Consider the following 22,716-nt stretch of genomic DNA (forward strand, 5'->3'; position numbering starts at 1 on the left):
CCTCCCCTGGATCTAAATGCTTGAGCCTGAGCACCCACAAGACTATGCATTCTTGAAAACCCAGTCCAAGGAGACCCAACAGCAGTATTTTGAAACACAACATGGTGAGACTCAGAGCACCAAGTAAAACCTTCATCAGTCTATCCATACTTATACTATTCCTTACCACCCTGTACTATGTGGGTGATTATCACTGGAAAACAGGCCTTAGAAGAATCAGACTTGCTGTTTTGAAAGCATCCAAACTGAATTATGGTCCTGACTGGTCACATTCCAAAATGACACTGACAACAAAGCCATATTGGAAGCAATAATCATAGTGAAAGACAGAATCGTGAGGTACTGACTTCAACTTCTTCAACAACAAACAAGGGGTTGGCCAAACCGGGTGCTGCCGTGTTTCTGTTGGAACTTGGTTTTTGGTGTTCCTTTTATGTGGTTTGTGCCCCGTGTCCCTTTTATATCTCTGTTCACCTGTCCTGTTCCTTCCGTGGTCCCTAGGCCCTGCGTGTATGTAGGTGCATTGGCAAAGGTGATGGTTGCATGCCTCCTACTTCCTTGTCCTGCGTGTGTGTGTGTGTGTGTGTGTGTGTGTGTGTGTGTGTGTGTGTGTGTGTGTGTGTGTGTGTGTGTGTGTGTGTGTGTGTGTGTGTGTGTGTGTGGTTAGTCTGTCTTGTGGGAGGTGTGTGGGAATGTGCAATCCCTTTCTGTGCACTTCAGTCCCTGGGTGTGCATGTTCTTGGGGTGTCTGTGAGTGTGTGAATGAGCATTCCTTCCTCGTCTCTTCCTCTGTTTTCCTGCCAAGTATGGTTGCCTTTCAGCCATGTGTGGCACCTGTCTTGTCTTTCGGGTCCTCAGGGTCTGATATGTTTCACTCCTGAAGAGTTCCAATTTCTGTGTCCTAGGTTATGGCCCCTTCACTCAAAAGACGACTGAGGCAGAATGGCGCACAAAGGAGAAGTCAAATGGCACTCGTTGGAAAACCAGAGCCACACTCGAACACCTCGTACAGCAGTCACCACATCCATTCAGGCACAGCACATGCACGCTATATTCGTGTGCAGCCCATGTCGGAAACCCATTTGAATGACGGGCAAGATGAGGTTGCACTGTCATCTGATCGTGTTCACAACAGTCACACGGCATGTCGTACACAGGAGCTGCAATTATCAGTAATGTCAAACCATGGCCAAAAGGCGCGATCAAGGTAGCCTTCACAGCAGGACACAGGGATGCAGGGCTCTTAGAAAAGGCAAGGTCATTCACGCTGCCAGCACAAGAATGGAGAGCAGGCAGGCCACTGGCAAGGTGTACAACTTGCCGACATGTGTGCACTGTGATGCTGACATGCCAACATGTATGCATTGCGATGCACACGTGTCGGCATGTTTTCCTGAGGTGGTAAGAAATAAAAACACATAACGCCTTCAGCAGCGCTTCACTGCGCACTGCAGACGTGATCAGCAAGGTTGCTCCATATGAATATATCCGTCTGATTGTATGACCGCTCAGCTGATGATCCAAATGTCATGTTCACCACGTGAGTGATAGTCTACATGAGGTGGTGTCCTTTGGTGCACCGCACACTTGACAGCTGGACACGCAGAGCCGGTTGATGTGTTCATGATTAATTCAGTCATATCAGTTCATTAATTACAGGGGACAGAGGGATGTTAATTTTTGTATTGGCTGCTCTTTATACCAGGAATGAAATATTTTACCAGACAAAATGCAATCCATTTGATCCATCATTTCCAACACAGACCATCACGCTATCAGGGATCAATTACACATCATAAGAATAATCAGGGGAACTTTATTAATCCCGAAGAAAACCGTTTTGCCAGAGTGCCAAAACAGTCACAGTAAATTGGTTTTCTTTTTCTTTTTTGTTATTTATTCTTTTTCTTTATTTTATTATAGTGAGGACAGACTCATTTCCAGTAACATGATTGTCTCTGTGCTCTCTCATTAATTTTTCCTTAGACATTTTCCTTGATTTATGTACATTTGCACATGTAATTCCTTCTGCTGCTGTGTGAGCGAGATGTGGTCTCACATCTCTAACGTGTTCACAATTTGTTCATGTGCACACAGCGTGCATGAAACAGTCATTGTGGGATCCTTCACACCTGTCCAACCATCTGTCCCTCCTGACAGCGGCTGGAATTTTTCAAGGCTCGCCAGTTCGTTTTTGTTCCGTCCTTTTTCGACCGGTTTCTGCTTCTGTCACCCAACTTTGTGTTATGTGTGAAGGGGCCCTTAGGGTTGTCTTGTTGTGTAATGTTTACCTGCTTGTTCCTGGTCCACGATCGTGCTCATTGTGAGGGTGATGCCTGCAGCGGGTTGCGGCAGTTTGACAGCTGTCCACAGCAAGGGCTCTATCTCTCGCGCACTCAATCAGGTCTCATTTTTGCGTTTCAAAATTGGGCAGGTGCATAAATTTGGGCACCCTTGTCATTTTATTGATCTGAATACATTTAGCATGAATTATTGGAACACAAATTTGGTTTGGTAAGCTCATTGACCCTTGACCTCCTTACACAGGTGAATCCAATCATGAGAAAGGTTATTTAAGGTGGCCATTTGCAAATGTTTCTCCTCTTTGCATCTCTTCTAATGAGTGGCAACATGGGAGCCTCTAAACACCTCTCAAATGACCTGAAAACAAAGTCTGTTCAACATCATGGTTTAGGGGAAGCATACAAAAAGCTATTTCAGAGATTTTAGCTGTCAGTTTCCACTGTGAGGAAATGGAAGACCGCAGGCACAGTACTAGTTAAGGCCTGAAGTGGCAGGCCAAGAAGAATTCCAGATAAGCTGAAGCCAAGGATGGTGAGAACAGTCATAATCAACCCACAGACCTGATCCAAAGACCTACAACATGATCTTGCTGCAGATAGTGTCTCTGTGCAATTCTCAACTATACAGCGCACTTTGCACAAGGAGATGCTGTATGATGGTGTAATGCATAGGAAGACTTTTCTGTATACACGCCACAAACAGAGTCACTTGAGGTATGCTAAAGCACATCTGAACAAGCCAGCTTCATTTTGGAATAAGGTGCTGTGGACTGATGAAACTAAAATTGAATTATTTGGACATGGGGGGGACTAAAGGGTTATGCATGGCAGAAAAAGAACACAGCATTCCAGGAAAAACACTTGCTACCTACAGTAAAATTCGGAGGTGGTTCCATCATGCTGTGTGGCTGTGTGGCCAGTGCAGGTCGTGGGAATCTTGTTAAAGTTGAGGGTCACATAGATTCCAGTCAATATCAGCAGATTCTTCAGAACAATGTTCATAAATCAGTGACAAAGTTGAAGTTGCGCCGAGGCTGGATCTTTCAACAAGACAACGACCCTAAACACTGCTCAAAATCTACTACTACTACTACTACTACTATCTACTATTCATGCAGAGGAACAAGTACAACGTTCTGGAATGACCATCTCAGTCCCCAGACCTGAATATTACTGAAAATCTGTGGTGTGATTTTAAGCCGGCTGTCCATGCTCAGAAACCAACAAACCTGAGATGTTTTGTAAAGAAGAATGGTCCAAAATACCTCCAACGACAATCCAGACTCTCATTGGAAGCTATAGGAAAAGTTTAGAGGCTGTTATTTCTGCAAAAGGAAGATCTACTAAATATTGCTAGAATTTTTTTCTGTTGGGGTGCCCAAATTTATGCACCTGCCTAATTTTGTTTAAATAATTATTGCACTTTCTGTAAATCCTCAAAACTTCATTTCATTTGTCTGCTACATGATAAATTTAACTGAAATTTCTGATCCAGACAACCAATGATTTAAAAAAGAAAATTATGAAAATTATCAAGGGTGCCCAAACTTTTACATACAACTGTATTAAGAACAGGGGTATGTAAACTTTTGATCAGGTCATTTGGGTAGTTTCTGGTGTCATTATGATTTAAAAAGGGGAGGTGATGGTCCAGTGGTTAAGGTGTTGGGCTTGAGTCCAGAAGATCATGGGTTCAAATCCCCGCCTGACTGGAAAATCACTAAGGGCCCTTGGGCAAGGGCTTTAATCCCCTATTGCTCCCGGTGTGTAGTGAGCGCCTCGTATGGCAGCACCCTGACATCGGGGTGAATGTGAGGCATAACTCTAAAGTGCTTTGAGCGTCTGATGCAGATGGAAAAGCACTATATAAATGCAGTCCATTTACCATTTAAAAAAAGTAAACACAGCTGTTTGACAATAAATGGCTTCACACAACCACTATTTCTGATTGAAAAAAAGTTTTTGTGTTGGCCAAAAAACAACACACACAGTGGTGTGTGTGTGTGTGTGTGTGTGTGTGTGTGTGTGTGTGTGTGTGTGTGTGTGTGTGTGTGTGTGTGTGTGTGTGTGTATAACGTCCACATACCAGCCAGTCTCTTCATCCAGGCTCCCTCATCTATTCCCAGGTTGTTGTAGATAATCTTCAGAATATTCCCCAGGAGAGCATTCATATGTTCAGACGTGACGGAGGTGCAGCAGCTGTCAGCCCTGTCGGGGTTGTTCTCTGGTCCGTGTTCCCACCAATGAGACATGTAGCTGCACAACATTGGCAACACCACCTGAGAAGAGGTGCAGAACATAATCAATAAACAGGCTGAGCACGTTTACAGAACAACATCCCACTAAAAGCCGCAGGAAATCAGAGAGGAAATACTGTGCACTTCACATGGTGGCCATCAAAGATGGACTTGCTGTGTGAAACCAAACCACCTGTGTGTTCTATAATTTGTTGGTATTATTTGTCTGAACATTTCATGCACACTGACATGTGGAGAGTTTCTTGTTGTACTCTGGATCAGTTGTGTCTGTGTGAGCTGCCACTATAATGATGCCACATTTTACCACATTAAATCTGCAAATAACCACAGGCCATGGCACTAAAATGGACCTGACAGGTTCTCATTAATTTGATGTCATTTATTTGCATGTCACTTGGTGCGTAAAGTCCTTCAGAAACATGAAATGATAGCGAACCACTGTTCCAGTTCTGCAGTGGACGTTAGAACCTGTTGTACCTCCATGATGTGGGGCATCTGAGTGTATCTGACGCCAGACTCTGCTAACTCCGTGATCTCCTCCAAAAACTTGACTAAGTTTGGGATCAGGGGGCAAACATCACCAACCTCACCTTGAAGACCTACAACCAAGAAAGGAGAAGTGAATTGATTGATAGAAATGGATTAATTCAAACTATTGTGACTGTCTTTAAACAAATATATCTACACAAACACACATGACCAGCCATAACATGATGACCACTAACAAGTGAGCTGAAGAACATTGTTTATGTCTTTACAGTCAGTGGGTGGGATGTAGGTGGAGTAACATTTGTCATGTTTTGCCCCACTGTCTTGGTCTGCTTCCCTCTCTGTCCTTTTGTCCAGTCCCGATTATTGATGTTGTTTTTTCCGCTTAAGTCATTGGTTATAGTTCTATTATGTTATTCTTCAGCCACATGATGAGTTCTGTTCTAGTTTAGTCTTTTTCTTTTATTTTCTGGTTGTTCAGTTATTCTGTTTTCATCATGTTAGTCTCTGGTGTTTATCTGTTATTCTTCAGCCACATGTTAAGTTCTCTTCTAGTTTAGACCCAGCCTTTTATTTTTCTGTTGATCTTCTTTCATTTGTCACTCTGGGTTCCTCTCACGATTTGATTATAGGTATGTTTATTTTTTAGGTCTTTGGGATTTGTCTTGTCACTGTCACATTTCTGTTATTGCTGCTTTTGTCTGACACGCCCACCTGTCACTCCACTCTTGTCTTCTGTCTCTTGTCTTCTGTCTCATCCGGCCACGCCTTCCTCCCTGCACCTGCTCCAAATCACACCCTGATTTCCCTCAGTATTTAAACCCCGTGTGTTCCGTAATCCAGTGCTAGTTCATTGTGCATCCTGCCTCATTCCAAGCCCACCTTCGTTCTGCCATAGTCTGTGTTCTTGCCGTTCTCGACCCGCGCTTGTTTTTGACTACGCTTATTGTCTCAGCCTGTTAACCTGCTTCTCCGTGCCTGAACCTTGCTTGTTTTCAGACCTCGTTTTTGCCACCTCCTGTGAACCTGTTTCCCAGTAATGAAACTCCACTTGTTGACTGACCACACTTCCGCCTCACGACCATCTGTACCTACACCTGTCTGATAGTCATCCTGTGTACCGCCTGTTTTTGATTAAACCTTCTTCTAATACTCTCACCTGTGTCGTGCATGAGTGTCCACCTGCCTGTTGTGCCACAACACCACAGTTCCTGACAACATTTTGTCAGTGAAGTTCATGTGTAAAAGTAAAAAAGTATGCTTCTGTCTCATATCATTAAAAAGTTATTTATAATTTAGTAAAACTTGTACTCAGCCGTCGTATACGACGGCGTCAGCCCCAGAGGGTTAAGATGCTCAGCTCAGACCACTGCAGGTCCGAGCACCGGCATGAGAGTGGGAGCGCTGCGTACCAGCTCTGTCTTTAGGTCCTTGGCTGTTGTAGATGGAGAAGCTGTTGAACTTGTTGATGTGAGTCTCCAGGAAGGCAACGGGGAAGGCTGCAGAGAAGGCAGCTAAACACTTTCCTAATGCTGGACGCTGTCTGCAGAGGAGGCAAAACATGTGTCACATGCTTCAAGGTACATTCTGCATGCAACAACTGGCACATCTAAACTACATCAAAGAATCAGATAAAATGTAAAAACATCACAGATAAATTTATCTTGTCAAAACCACACTCAGACACACAGGAACCAGGAGGAGAAAGATGGAGACCCCCTGCTGCTTCACTAGGATGAGGATGTTGTGTGCTAACGGAGAGAAATACAGCAATAAAACCAAAAAAAGTGAATTAGCAGAATTCTGTACCTTTTGGCAGAACATGTTGGCTTTTGCAGCATGTTTGCTTCACTTGACTGTACTGTTTTCTGGGATTTCCTGAGAATTTGTGGGATCCCCAACAAGTTGTTGGACATCATAGTCTGCTTACACACAAATACTGGCTTTTTGTTCATGCGAGGTCAAATTTTAAATTTTTGATACTAATAAACAAATCCTTCATGGACTAGAGCCTTCATATCTGGCTGATCCAATTAAACCTTACATCCCGGTACGTGTTCAGGAGGCAGGACTACTGTGCCTTCCAAAGGTCAAAAAGAAGTCAGCAGGCCAAAAATTTTCTTATCTGTTGTGTGGAACATCTGCTGAGATAAAACAGTCTGATTCTGTGAAATCATTCATATCCAGACTAAAGACCCATCTGTTTTTCCTTTCATATGATTAACATATTAGTTGTGTACTGAACTAAATTTCCCTCCATCTTAAATTATGTTACTAATAATGAAGTGGGACTCAGTCTCATACCAAAATTTTGGGACTGTTAGTGAAGCAAAGGGCTGGTGGCCAGCGATCACATTAGTACACACTCTGTTAGGGCCCCTTCACATATATCACGGATGAGGCTGAATGGCACAGGAAGGAGGATTCAAACGGCACTTGTGAACAATCGGAGCTGCACTCAAACACCTCATACAGCAGTTGCCACATCCATTTGGGCACAGCACATGCACACTACATTTGCGTGCCGCTTGCTCTGGAAACCCATTTGAATGGCGGGCAAGATGAGGTGCCATCTGATGGTGCTCACAACATTTGCACGGCAAATCAAACACAGGTCGGACATATTGTGCCGCGGCCAAGAGGCTGCACAAAATCATCTGCTACGTTGAATCCTGGCTGAATAGCACGATTGAAGCAGCCTTCACACCAGCAGCCGAATGACAGTGAATGCAGGACGAGTGGTCATTCTACCCACTCTCGGCAGAAGTCCAGGTGCCACCCACAAACATCCAAAACTACATGCAGGGCACTCAGAAAAGGCAGGGCCAATTGCGTAGTCAGCACAAAAGTGGAGAGCAGGCAGACCACTTTTGAGTTGGCTGCGCGAATGGCCCTGCCTTTTCAAAGTTCCCCACGGGTGGGCCGTTACCAAGCAACACAAATGGCACATGAGTATGCGGTGTGTGTGTGTGTGTCCCCGCAACACAGATGTCATGTAAGTGTGTCCCCCGATAGTCGAGGTGCGACAATATACAGCCCCAATTCCAATAAAGTTGGGATGTTGTGTGAAATGTAACTAAAAACAGAATACAATGATTTGCAAATCCTCTTCAACCTATATTCAATTGAATACACCACAAAGACAAGATATTTAATGTTCAAACTGATAAACATTATTTTTTTTGCAAATATTTGCTCATTTTGAAATGGATGCCTGCAACACGTTTCAAAAAAGCTGGGACAGTGGTATGTTTACCACTGTGTTACATCACCTTTCCTTCTAACAACACTCAATAAGCATTTGGGAACTGAGTACACTAATTGTGAGTGTCATGATTGGGTATAAAAGGAGCATCCCCAAAAGGCACAGCCATTCACAAGCAAAGATGGGGCGAGGATCACCACTTTGTGAACAACTGTTTAAGAACAATGTTTCTCAACGTTCAATTGCACAGAATTTAGGGATTCCATCATCTACAGTCCATAATATAATCAGAAGATTCAGAGAATCTGGAGAACTTTCTACACATAAGCGGCAACGCCGAAAGCCAACACTGAATGCCCGTGACCTTCAATCCCTCAGGTGGCACTGCATTAAAAACCGACATCATTGTGTACTGTAAAGGATCTTACCACGTGGGCTCAGGAACACTTCAGAAAACCATTGTCAGTTAACAAAGTTCGTCGCTACATCTACAAGTGCAAGTTAAAACTCTACCATGCAAAGCGAAAGCCATACATCAACAACACCCAGAAACATCCAGAAAATGGGCCCAAGCTCATTTGAAATGGACAGACGCAAAGTGGAAAAGTGTGCTGTGGTCTGATGAGTCCACATTTCAAATTGTTTTTGGAAATCATGGATGTTGTGTCCTCCGGACAAAAGATCCACACTGTTATCAGCGCAAAGTTCAAAAGCCAGCATCTATGATGGTATGGGGGTGTGCTAGTGCCCACTGCATGGGCACTAACACATCTGTGATGGCTCCATCAATGCTGAAAGGTACATCCAGGTTTTGGAGCAACATAAGCTGCCATCCAAGCAACGTCTTTTTCAGGGACGTCCCTGCTTATTTCAGCAAGACAATGCCAAGCCACATTCTGCACGTGTTACAAAAGTGCGGCTTCATAGTAAAAGAGTGCGGGTACTAGACTGGCCTGCCTGCAGTCCAGACCTGTCACCCATTGAAAATGTGTAGCATTTCCCAGAGCCAACTCTGAACCACACAGATCTCCAGTTTCTCTTCAGGATCATTTGTCGCTCAGCAAAATGTCATCTTTGGAGCTAAAAGGTTTCAATACAAGATGCAGGCACTTTGGTCTCAGTCATTCATACACACGTTATTGAGTATTAATATACTACTACTAATATCAGTAATCCTGTAATTGCATGTTGGACTTGTGTTGGTTGTTTCATACACTGTGAGGAAGTTGTACCTGTCTACGTGGATGCTTTTGTTGGTTCCCAGAAAGTACAAGCTGTTGAGGATTCTGTAGCAGGAAACCTGGACATCATCCACTAGAACAGACAGACAAGACATTTCACATTTCTGGATCATTACTCAATTTACAATTTATTTCATTTATATAGCACCAAATCACAACAAAGTTGCCTCAAGGTGCTTCACACAAGTTAGGTCTAACCTTACCAACCCCCAGAGCAAGCCCACAGGAGACAGTGCTAAGGAAAAATTTCCTCTGATGATTTAAGGAAGAAACCTCAAGCAGACCAGACTCAAAGCGGCGACCCTCTGCTTGGGCCATGTTACTGGCATAATTGAAAAAACAATTGACAAAACGAATACACAGGAAATTTTGGCGGTGCACAGGAAGGGAGGGTTGCAAAAGTAGACACCACTCCCATCTCTGGATGGATCCGCACCTCAAACAGAGAGAAAAAAAAAACAGAATCAGGCATTGGAAAGACAACAAATAGAGTATAATTTGTCAGCATTAAGCAACAAGAAAAACAGAAGAAATGCTAAGGTGCTCGCCGTCCAGTAGCCCGAAGCGTCACAAAAAGACTCAGAATTTAGATAAAGTTGAGGCCACGGCCCGCTTCGTTTCCTAATAAATTAATTTAAAAGGGTAAAAAACATAGTAACATACTATGCCAGTACGCTAGCCATACGAAAGGGTAAGTAAGTGCGTCTTAAGTCTGGACTTGAAAGTCTCTACCGAATCTGACTGTTTTATTGATGCAGGGAGATCATTCCACAGAACAGGGGCCCGCAGACTTGTTTTCAGTCTAGGGACACAAAGGAGTCCTGCACCCTGAGAATGCAGAGCCCGGGCCGGTACGTAAGGTTTAATTAGGTCAGCTAAGTCCAATTTTATAACAATTTTATAGGTTAGTAACAGAACCTTAAAATCTGATCTCACAGGGACAGGAAGCCAGTGAAGAGATGCCAAATTAGGTGTAATGTGGTCAAACGTTCTGCTTCCTGTCAAACCTCTGGCAGCAGTATTTTGAACCAATTGGAGATCCCTAATGCTGGACTGTGGTAAACCAGAGAATAGAACATTGCAGTAGTTCAATGTAGAAGAGACAAATGCATGAATCAGGGTCTCGGCATCAGCCATAGACAGGATGGGATGAATCTTCACTATATTTTGCAGGTGGAAGAAAGCAGTTCTCATAATATCACTAATGTGGAGGTCAAAGGACAACGTAGGATCAAAAATAACCCCATGGTAATTTTTTGTCAGTCACACTATCACTTTGTCAGTGTGACGTATGACACACGGACCTAGGATAAGCGTTAGCTGGTCAAATTGATGTCGATGTCTCACTGGACCAGGAACCACCATTTCAGTCTTATCAGAGTTTAAAAGTAGGAAATTGCTATACATCAAACTTGTAGTTTTTCAATCAAGATTAGATTTATTAAGTAATGGTTTAATCACTGCAGATGTGAAACATTTAGGAACAGATCCAGAGGTTAATGAGAGATTAATAGTTTCCAGCACAGTTGGCCCAAGAGTGGGCCATAAGTCCTTAAAGAATTTTGTTGATATGGGATCAAAGAAGTAGGCTGTCCTTTTTGTAGACATCATGTGTTACTTCAGCACTCCTAGTGAGATACTATTAAATTCTGTGAATCTAGGTAATACCTCAGTAGTGGCATCGACCTCAATAGCAGGGTGTAGTGGCTGGGTTAAGGCATGCTGGGATATGTTTAACCTAATGTCATCTATTTTCTTCTCGAAGTAATCCAAGAAATCTTGTGCTGTAAAAGGAGAGCGACTTATAGGTGGTTGGCCATGAATAAGTGCTGCCACCGTGTCAAACAAGAAATTTGAGTTTCTTTTGTTTTAAGTTGATCAAATCAGAGTAATAGGTCCGCTTTGTAGGCAGTAGTGAAATGCTTATAGTCTAAGATAGCATCATGCCACACGAGACGGAATACTTCTAACTCTGAACTACACCACTTCCGTTCCAGATCTCTAGCCTTATGCTTGATGTCACGCAAGTAATCACTGAACCAAGGTGACTGTGTTTTTTTGTTTTTTTTTGGGGGGGGGGGGGGGGGGGTTAATATAGGTGGCGCAATCATGTCGAGTGTCATTTTGAGCACTGAGTTTAAACTATCCACAAGACTGTCTACTGACTAGGCATTTTCCAAATGTGAAGCTAGGATATCAGGCAGTCTAGCTTCATGTTCAGTCATAGTTCTGGTGTTGGTGCATTGCCGTAGTGATAAATAAGGTTGTTGTTGTTCCACTAAACACAGCAGTGAAACTGTAAATCTAATAAGTGAGTGATCAGAGACCACCGATGTAAGAGGCATGATGTCAACATTTGTGACAACAATGCCACATGCAAGAACTAAATCCATTAATGTGCATCAAAGCCTGAATGCATTGCTGAAATCCTAATGCATCCATAATTTCCATAAATGATTTGCAGAGGTGATCAGAAGGCTTATGTTTATTAATGTTGAAGTCACCAATAATCAGAATGTTCTCTGCACAAGTCGACAAGTTAGAGATGAACTCACAAAATTCATCTAAGAATTCAGAGTATAGGTCAGGGGGCTTATATACAGTGACAAAGTAATATGGCTGATATTTATTTTTCTGACCTTGGCAATACGTAGCATCATGGGCAGCGCAGAGAATCACATGTTCAAAGGAATTATATTTGTGACCTCCAACAGCCAACAGACTAAACCTAGATTTATAAATAAGACCAACACCCCCGCCTTGCTTCGCATCATGAGGGATGTGACTAAATGTATATGCCAGTGGGCAGGCCTCATTTAAGGAGAGGACAGCTGTAGGTTTAAGCCAGGTTTCACATAACCCAATCGTATCTAAGTGATGATCCATAATTAGATCATTAATCAACAATGATTTTGAGGACAGTGATCTTATGTTAATGAGACCCAGACTAAGGACTTCAGTGGGGTTGACAGGTGGACTTTTTGGATTTTAATCCATTTTTTTCTTAGGTTACAAAACCCACAGTCAAACTTGTGCTCGTAAACAGCAACAATAATATCATAATCAGTTTTTCCATGATAGGGTTCAGTACTGTGACAATGTTGCACTTGTCCTTTGGTTTGAGTGCCTTAAAAAGGCAATTTTTTGAAGCACCAGAAAACAAATTATCACATATAAAAAAGACATAAATGAAGTTCAGGGCCTGCGGCGTGAACAACAGTTTTTCCTCCCTCCTCTGTGCATATGTGCGCGCACGCACACACGCACGCATGCACGCACGCACGCACACACACACACACACACACACACACACACACACACACACACACACACACACACACACACACACACACACACACACACACACACACACACACAGAGCAGAACTTAACTGCCTCACTGAAATGCTGTCCTTAAGGTTTTTAGAAAAATCCTCAGATGCTGTAGCCTTATATGGATGAGGGTCTGACTCCCTCTGGATGGGATGACAGCTGATCACAGGTTACTTCCCCATCCAAAACCAGGACCCATTTCCACCTGGCTGGACTGCGACTATGCAGATGATACATCTTGTCCAAGGACACCAGAGGTGTTGATGTATTCCTTCTCCCTTCCGTCCTTGTTTTGCCAGTGGAATGGATTATTGGACATACCTCCCTCTGTGTTGGAAACCATTCGTAAGATTCAGACGGCTTTCGGTGGCTTTTCAGTCGAGTGAGAAATGGTTTAACAACTGGGCATGTTCCAACTTGTCCTGTGAGACTTCCAACACGGAGGTGTTGTTTGTCCCGCGCCATGAGCGGCTGCGTCCCGACGCGCGAATCCGTCCGCACGTCTTTCATTACAAAATCTCCTTTAAGAGTGGAATGTGCCGATAAAGTGCTGATCCCGACCTCTTCTGAAACTTCTCTGCTAGTCACACGACGTCCTGCATCAACAGAGCCTTAAATTTGGAAGTGATCTGCTCGTTCCAGCCTGTCGATGGCCGCTAGGGGTGCGGTACGCCCTCCGCCGCTGTGGGCCATTTTTAATCCAGTTTTAATGATCCTTAATCCGTGTGATACCGATAGAATCATCACCGAAAGCCATCTGAATCTTCCAAATGGTTTCTATCTGGCTGTCTGGCAGAGTTTCTGAAAAATTTTCATGGAACAAAGCGGCAGTCGCTCCGCCATTCCTAAACAATAAAAATCCTACGAAGGGGGTGGACCAGTGCTCACTCAAAGCCTGCCCACAGGTGACTGACGCAACCGACAGGCGTGAAAAAACTCACGCATGCGCACGAAGGTTCAAGCTTCTCTGATGCAATCACACGTGATTCAAATCCATATAGTTTTTGAAAAAAATAAAAAGGTCAGATACACAGACCATGTGTATATATATATATATATATATATATATATATATATATATATATATATATATACACACACACATGTATACACACACACACACACACGGTGGGCCAATAAAATGTTACCACTTTTTTAATTCGTGCAATTAGAGAGTGTACTACAACACCCACAGACAATTGAGGCCCTGAAGACCAATATCCGTCAGGAAATTCGGAGAATCCCTCTTGAGATGTGTGGCAATGTCATCACAAACTTCAATGTGCGTGTTGCAGCTGTAATCCAAAGAAGAGGAGCATGGATTGAACATGTCATCAATTATTTAACTCAGCGGAAAACAAGAGACAAAGTGGGAAAGTGCCATTTTGTAGCCAATAATGTGTTCTTATAGTCCAGAATAGAATTTTGCCATCCAAGGTGGAATACTTCTAGTTTTGACCTATGCCATTTTCACTTTAGACCTCTAGAGTTATGCTTGAGACAACATAAATGATCATTGAGCCAAGGAGAGTATGTTTATGGGGAGCATGGTTTTAGTGTAGGTGGAAAACTGCACCAGCTACCTATTGAAAGATACCAGCCTGCTAAATGCCAGGTCATTTCCAGAGGTGGGCACAGTTCCACTAATCCGCTAACCGCTAATTATTGAAGCTAATGGTTTCATTATCGGATTAACTTTTCAGACAACTTTGAAAACCATCAGCAGGCCAGTTAGCTTCCAATTATGCCAGAAGCTCAGGTTGTATGAGCTGCGATCGCTTCTTGTTCATGTCATTCTGGGTGAAAGTGAAGTTTGCTCTTTATCGTCCTACTTATTGTCCTTTACAGCACTGTTTGTCTTCTTTGTTCCAGAGTAATATATATAAGATGTCTGAAATTCAGTTTGCATTTATTAAATTCCACACAGATTAAACGTAGCAGACACAGATTATTTGGAATATTTGTTTTAGCATGTTTTCAGGGTCTTTACTGACATCTACTGGCCAGCAGATGGCACTGTTCACCCTAATGAGATATTCCATAATCCTTTGCGTGCGAGAATCCACATAACGACAATTGTAAATGAACATTATACAACCAAAATGTACATTTTTATGATTTTCATCCCATTAATAAGAGACTGCAGCAACTTTCTGGCATGGAAAGGATTATGGGATATGGCAAATACTGCCATGAACACTGCCAACTACTGGGCAGTAGATGGCAGTAGAGACCCTGAAAACTTTTAATAAACCTGAGCTTCTGGCATATTTACATAAAACAAATAGAATAACAACGTTTATAAACCCAGAGAATATATTCACGAGAGTTTTAGGCACAACATATAAAGAGTTTAATGCTGCTTTCTGTGTGCAGTGGTTAAAGTGCAGCCTCGTCAGAGCATCCTGTTGTGTCCTGTCATGAAACATTACCCATAATGCAGTGCAGCATGTGTGGTCCAAACACTAAAACCTTTACAATTAGTGCATTACTTTAAAACTAAAACATATAGCTGATATTTTCACTTTATAAAACCCAGATGTGACGTTAATTTAAATAACTTGTCTGGAATTAGTTTGGTTAAAATTTTAACCATAAGTTACAACTGCATGCCTGTTGATGACTTGCGTGATATACCTCTGAGTCATTTTGGTGTAAAGAGAAACTGTCTTTATTTTTCCTCAGCCGCCTCAGTCGCTAAGTCTTTTTTGCTGAAAGAAAGCTAATCTGGCTCGTTGTTGTGTCAGTAGCTCCTAGTGTACTGAAATAAATACTGAAAGTTATCGGTTTAGCTTTTATCTGCAACTTCTGCTAATTTTTTTTTAGTGGTTTATCGGTTTAGGTTTATAAAAGTTAAATTTTCAGTTAGCGGATTAACTGTTATCAAAGTTAAGTTTTTGGTTAGCTGTGCCCACCTCTGGTCATTTTCCCAAGAGGGAAGAGGAGCAGAGACTCTAAATCAAAGCAGATCTTTCTGGTGAGGTCACGTCCTCTCTCTGTCCATTTTTGCGGCCCCTGATTGTTGCATCCTAACATCACTGGCACTGCCATGAATAACTTTGTAGGTATAACTGATGTTGTGTTCCTTTGTCTATCTGCTCTTGCGCATAGTCAGCACCCTAAGGTGAGAGACAATGTTGGGTGCACTGGCCGCAGGAATACATTTAACATCGGCTAGCATCTGTAATCTGACTTTGCGAGTAATCGAGTCCCCTACTACTAACACATGGCATTCTGGCCTGGAGATAGGGGTAGATCAAAGTACTTGATTTGGCAAGCTAGGCTGCTCTGTGGGACTAGAGTACATCCAGAAAGTATTCACAGCACTTCACCTTTTCCACATTTTATGTTACAATCTTATTCCAAAATGGATGAAATACATTTTTCTCAAAAATTCTACACACTTTTTTTCACCTTAGTGACAAAGTGAAAAAAGTTGGTTTTAGATTTTTGTAAATTATGAAAAATTGAGCTCAGGTGCATCAGGTTTGCACTGATCATCCTTGAGATGTTTCTACAGCTTAATTGGAGTCCACCTGGGCTGGATTGGACATGATTTGGAAAGACACACACCTGTCTACATATGAGGTCCCACAGTTGACAGTGCACGTCAGAGCACAAACCATGCATGAAGTCAAAGGAATTGTTTCTAAACCTTAGAGACATGATTCCATTGAGGCACAAATCAGGGGTTGGGTACAAAAACATTTCTGCTGCTTTGAAGAGCCCAATGAGCACAGTGGCCTCCATAAATGGAAGAAGGTCAGATCCACCCAGACTGTTCCGAGAGCTTTCTGTCCATCTAAACTGAGCAATCGGCAGAGAAGGACCTTAGTCAGGGAGGTCACCAAGATCCCAATGGTCACTCTGTCAGAGGTCCAGTATTCGTATGTAGAGAGAGGAGAACCTTCCAGAAGGACAACCATCTCTGCAGCAATTCACCAATCAGGCCTGTATGGTAGAGTGGCCAGACGGAAGCCACGCCTTAGTAAAAGGCACGTGGCAGCCCACCTAGAGTTTGCCCAAAGGGACCTGAAGGACTCTCAGACCATGAGAAACAAAATTCTCTGGTCTGTTGAGACAAAGATTGAACTCTTCAGTGTGAATACCAGGCATTATGTTTGGAGGAATCCAGACGCCATCCCTACAGTGAAGCATGGTGATGGCAGCATCATGCTCTGGGGATGTTTTTCAGCAGCAAGAACTGGGAGACGAGTCAGGATTGAGGAAAAAATGAATTTAGCAATTTACAAAGTATTGAGCAAAGGTTGTGAATGCAAAGAGTGTACATTCACTCATTCATTCTAAGTTTTGTTTATTTGTAATATATTTGCAAAGATTAAAAAAATCTTTATTCTTGTCATTACTGGGTGTTGTGTGTGGAATTTTGAGGGAAAACAATGAATTTCATCCATTTTAGAATCAGGCTGCAACATAACAAAATGTGGAAAAAGTGCCGTGAATACTTTCTGGATGCACTGCATACCCCCTGTCAATATCTTTTTACAGTGGTGCGAGGATAATAATGTAACATTTCAACTGTGAAATATTTGTATCATGCTGCCCTGTACTTGGAACATCTGCCAAAGTACTATGACACACCGTCTGTCCTTCATGCTCCTTGGCACACAAAACCAGAAGGTGCTGCACATAAGACTGAACACAGAGGGTTCAAAATGTACATCAGAAAATAAGTGTACGCACATATGAGGTCTTCTCCAAATGTGTGCTGTCCGATGTGTTCAAACAGGGATGAGAGGACGGGCAGCAGAGCGAAGGTGGTGTAGTTGATGATCTGAGTGACCCCGCGTGGCTGCTCCCTGCTGTGGGTGAACTGGCCCAGGTTCAGGTTCTCCTGAGTCTTCTCCAGATCTTCGGCTACACTGTCAAAGTATGACTGGAGTGCAGCCTTCACTGATTCCAGACCAGTTTTCATCACCGTCCTGTGGAACAATGAAAACAGTGTCATTAACATCCCAAGCCACTGGTCACTCAGATAACCTGGTCTGATGTAATGTTTGGAGCTAATCAGGAATGTCATTGTTGGAATAACACCTGGAGCATTTGTGTGCAGTGACTGTGATGTAGGGTGGAAACAGCTGACTTTATACTTTCTTTTGATGGCATCAGGTACTGGAGTACAGACTTCAGAGCTGTCAAAAACTGCTTATAGTATAATCCAACCCCCCCACCCCCCACCCCAAAATGGCCCAGTCTGACCAGTTTTATTTTAAAGTGAAAAATGCCTTCAGACCTATCTAAACTGAAAACAGCAGCCATTCCCAAACTTATGGCCCATTCACACATAACACGAAGTTGGGCAAAAGAAGCAGAAACCGGCCAAAAAACTGCAAAATACAAAATGAAATGGGGAACCACAAAGCATTCCACCTGCTGTCAGTTGGGAATAATACCATGGCGACGGTTTCGTGCACGCTCCTGTGCATGCATAAAGACAGTGGTACGTGTGACATCACATTGCGGCGCTGCTGTGGGGGGACACCACACACCAAAAAAAAAAAACCACACTGCAATTTTTAATATTTAATCCCTCTTATCGAGCGAACAATACAAATATGATCCTTCTGTTCCTCTGTATATGACCCATGGTGATGAAATGACATGAATGAAGCATTGCGCTCTTATCATGTTCACATCTGCTGGTGCAGCACGCATGTCCAGCCGGCTCAGTGTGTCCAGCAAATGGCACTCTGAAGGACACTGCGTCATGTGGACCACAGCTGATGTGGGTGATGTGACATTCAGATCGCCAGCTGAGTGTACACATGATTTTTCAGGTTCTTTTCACATTGCACAGCCTGCCGATGTGCGCGCTGACACGGTCACTCACGGCAGTTGCAAAGGTGATATCTGTTTATGTATTTCCACATGAGGACAGCATGCCCATGCACGCGCCACACGGTGGAGTGTTGTACGGTGAGGTCGTTCACAGCATGGTATGTGTTCTCCAGCTATGACTTGCGGGTCCACAGATCCCACACACACTCATCTTCAACTGCTTAGTCCAATTAAGGGTTGCGGGGATCTGGAGCCTATTCCAGCAGTCATAGATTGCTTGGCAGGGTACACCCTGGGCAACACGCCAATCTGTCGCAGGGCCACATATAGACAAACACATTCACACCCGCACGCACATGCACACCTATGGACAATTTTTAAAGTCTCCAATCCACCTAACCTGCGTGTCTTTGGATGTGGGAGGAAGCCGGAGCACCCGGAGGGAATCCACTCAAACACGGGGAGAACATGCAAATTCCACACAGAAAGGCCACAAGTGGGAATTGAACCCATGACCTTCTGTGAGCCAACAGTGCTAACCACTATTCCACCGTGCTGCCCTGGGTTTTGAGACATGATTTGAAAATAACCAGAGAGTCAATGTTACAGATATTCGGTGGAAGGGAGTTCAAAAGGTGAGAAGCAGGGCGACTGAACGCTCTAAATCCCATGGTGGTCAAGCGGACAAGAGGAATGGTGAGGCAGAGAGAAGACAATGATCTGAGGGTTCAGCCGGGTGTGCGCGCGCGCACGTGTGTGTGTGTGTGTGTGTGTGTGTGTGTGTGTGTGTGTGTGTGTGTGTGAAGAAGTTCGATGAGGTATGGCAGGGTGAGGTTGTGGAGGGCCTTGAAGGTTAGAAGGATGATTTTATAGTCAATGCGGTGAGTAATTGGATGCCAGTGAAGTTGTTGAAGAACTTGGTGGTTGGAAAGGTAGAGCAGGGTGTCGTCTGCGTAGCAATAAAATTCACTATTATGTTTCCAAAATATATTACAGAGGGGGAGAAGATAGATAATGAAGGAGGAGAAGGACAAAGCTTTGGGGAACACCAGAGGAGAGGGGAGATGGCTGTGATGTGAATGTTTTTAACTGAATATATTGAGTGCTGAGTGAAATTGTGTCAAAAGTTGCACTCAGGTCGAGAAGGATGAGGATGGAGGAACTACATATATTGTAGTTCCCGTCCACTGTCCTCTAGTCCTCAGTTTTTCAGGCTGTTCTTCTCATGTGTGTTATAAGATGGTCTTGTGTCCCCAGTTCTTATTTGTTCTCAGTTTTTGTCCTGTCTTTATTTTTTCTGTGGGTACTTTATGATGTTAGGTTTTGGGGTGGTCACTTGTTTTATTTTGTTGCATTTTTATGTGTTTTTTGGGGGGGTAATGTCATTTGACATGTTCACTATTAGGTCATTTACACATCTGTCAGATGTTTTAGTTTGCTGCTCCCCATGTTCCTTTCCTGTCAGCACTTATTCCAGTCTGCTCATCCAGTCTGCTCAATTAGTACACCTGTTGTTAATCAGTTTTATAAACCACTCCCATAGTTTTTCTGTTGCTGGTCATTTGTGTGCTGTCCCTCGTCATCTTGGGTCTTCTGTTTGTTAGTCTTCTTCTAACTATCAAGCGTTCATAGTTGAGTTTGGTGTCCTCATTGTTGATTTGTTCTCTTTGTCTTTTGAAGAATTTGGTTCCAGTCACATTGTTTGTTCACTTTGTCTTTTGAAGAATTCGGTTCCAGCTGGAACGGACCGTCAGTTCATGCAGGCAATCTGAATGTCACATCTGTCTGACAGGACACGCAACCAGCCAACAGTGCGACACATATGCCACATTCAGTCACGTATCAGCAGAACTGAACAAACGCAGTTTGGTCAGTTATCACAGCATTTGTTTCGCTTTAAAAAAAAACATTTATGTCCTTGTTGATTTTAGCCATTTCACACTCTTGTTATAAGACAGTGATTGTAGTGCAGTGGTAAAGGTTCCATCTGGTAATCAGAGGTTGCAGGTGGCATTGTGAGTGGCATTTATTTTTTATTTAACCAGGATTGTTTAACCGTATTGCACCACGTTTCATTTATTATTTGTATCAACCCAGCCCCTCTCACATTCAGTCTGCACCTGCCATCGATGAGTTTACTCTCCTGCACGACACAGGTCATGCAAGTGCATGAATCAATGTCAGTGCACCTTAACTGTCTGGCTGCCTCTCTGAGCTCAGGGCATACCTTGCCCCTGGGGCAAGGGAGCACAGGGGATGCTTTTCCACCCTCCTGCAGACTTTTGTACTCTGTGAGACCAGTGGGGTATTTAAAGTGTTTATTTCACCGTCAACAGGATAGGGAACATTTTTCCACAACATCCGGCCACCACTGTCCAGGGACTTTTACAAGCCCTTCCATAACATCTCAATGATACAGGCACCACCACCACGATTGTTGGACTTGACTAACTTGTTCTATAGCTCCCACACGTTCCATAATACCCATGAGATATTGTTTCTGTATTGTGCTGGGATCAACTAAGTACTGTGTAAGTGTGTTATGTGAGTGGTGTGAACTTGCATTTTTGAGAGAGGAGGAAGCATGGGAGGAAGTCAATGTCATTATTTCCCCATGCCCCCCCCCCCTCCCCCTGCACACACACACACACTTGACAGTCCAAGATCATCACTGTGTCTGGATGGATGCCATCAAGGATTCAAGGTGGTTCTGTGGTGGATGTGGTTAGACCAAATGCTCCCAAAGATGACTTGACCTACTCTGACCTTTTAAGCTTAATTTATTTTATTAATAGTGTGTTTCCCAGTAACTGAAACAATATGGGTGGAGTTCTCATTCTCCATTTGAATGTGAATTAAAAGGCTTCATGTCACACCAACATTACTCTTTCACAGCATGGACTGAAATGGTGTTGATGTTTGTCATACTGAGGTTGGCTGTGTCCGTACCGAGCATCCAGGCTTTGTCCCAGGATCTGAAGGCAGTTGACTATGGATGTGGCATTGTTGCCTAGAAACAAGAGGAGGTTTGACAATGACTTAATTGCCATCACAGTTTCTTGTCAGTAAAGTCTAATACCAAACACATACGTTTTCACATCACATATTATTATTATTATTAATATTATTATTAATAATAATAATAATAAATACATAGCCCTGTCAGTTTAAATATAAGATAATTTTTAAATATACGTTTAAATATAAGATTTATTAATGCCAAAGGAAGTTATTTTGCCAGAGCAATGAACAATGTTTTTGTTGTTGTTATTTTTCTTTTTCTTTTTTTTTACAATAAGTACAACACATTTATATGAAATGGCTGGAAGACATTTGCATAAGATGTTCAGTAATATTGCACATATCTCTGAGTAACTGAATAACTCTGTTCATTATGTATGCAGAAGGAGGAGGAATATACTGTATATACACAAAATGCTCCCCATATAAAAAAAAAAATACAATAAAAAAATACCCACACTGTCATCATAAATTAAACTGTCATGTTGAGACACACTTATAGAAAAAACAAGTTACACTAAAACTGTATATGACTGTCAATCAGCACATCCCATAAACCATCAGGTCAATAAATATTTATTCAGGAACACAAATTCATAATGTTGTCTTTGTTACACCACCAAAGTGAAGCAAAAATGAAGATGTCTTTGTCCTGTTTAATCCAATCCTTCTTTATTTATTGAGCACATTAAAATAAAATAAAAACAACAGTAACAAAGTGATGTAAAGTAGATCATCAATAAAACAACAATAAATACAAACAAAGGACATAAGAGACACAATGTACAAGAACACACCACTGTCACTCTAACTTCAAAGTCAAGGAATAAAAATGCATTTTTAAAGGACTTTTAAAAACCGGCAATGTGGGAGCCAACCTAACATATAGAGGGTGCTCATTCCAACGTCTGGGAGCTACAACTAGTCCATGAGCCACTCATCAATTTTGACCAAATCGGTACCATTTAAGGAATCAGCTGGGTTTGATTTGAAAAAATATACAGTCACATTTATTTTTACAGTCAGATTTATTCATAATTGGGGTATAAAGTTCATCAACTAACTTGT

The 22,716-nt window shown here is 42.7% G+C and overlaps 1 protein-coding gene across 3 annotated transcripts in view; it reads right to left on the bottom strand.

Moving 5' to 3' along the window:
- The window catches only part of ryr2a (ryanodine receptor 2a (cardiac)), a 723,597-nt gene that overhangs the window by 239,078 nt on the left and 461,803 nt on the right, over positions 1–22,716 (bottom strand). For all 3 annotated transcript variants that reach the window (XM_034193918.1, XM_034193917.1, XM_034193919.1), the window contains exons 67-72: positions 21,577–21,637; positions 17,533–17,771; positions 9,488–9,569; positions 6,463–6,593; positions 5,039–5,160; positions 4,390–4,582 (exon numbers count right to left, since the gene is read on the bottom strand). In XM_034193918.1, coding sequence (XP_034049809.1) covers positions 4,390–4,582; positions 5,039–5,160; positions 6,463–6,593; positions 9,488–9,569; positions 17,533–17,771; positions 21,577–21,637 — 828 coding nt within the window. The remainder of the gene's footprint in view (positions 1–4,389; positions 4,583–5,038; positions 5,161–6,462; positions 6,594–9,487; positions 9,570–17,532; positions 17,772–21,576; positions 21,638–22,716) is intronic.

Source organism: Thalassophryne amazonica, chromosome 18, assembly GCF_902500255.1.
Source record: "Thalassophryne amazonica chromosome 18, fThaAma1.1, whole genome shotgun sequence".
Lineage (NCBI taxonomy): Eukaryota > Metazoa > Chordata > Actinopteri > Batrachoidiformes > Batrachoididae > Thalassophryne > Thalassophryne amazonica.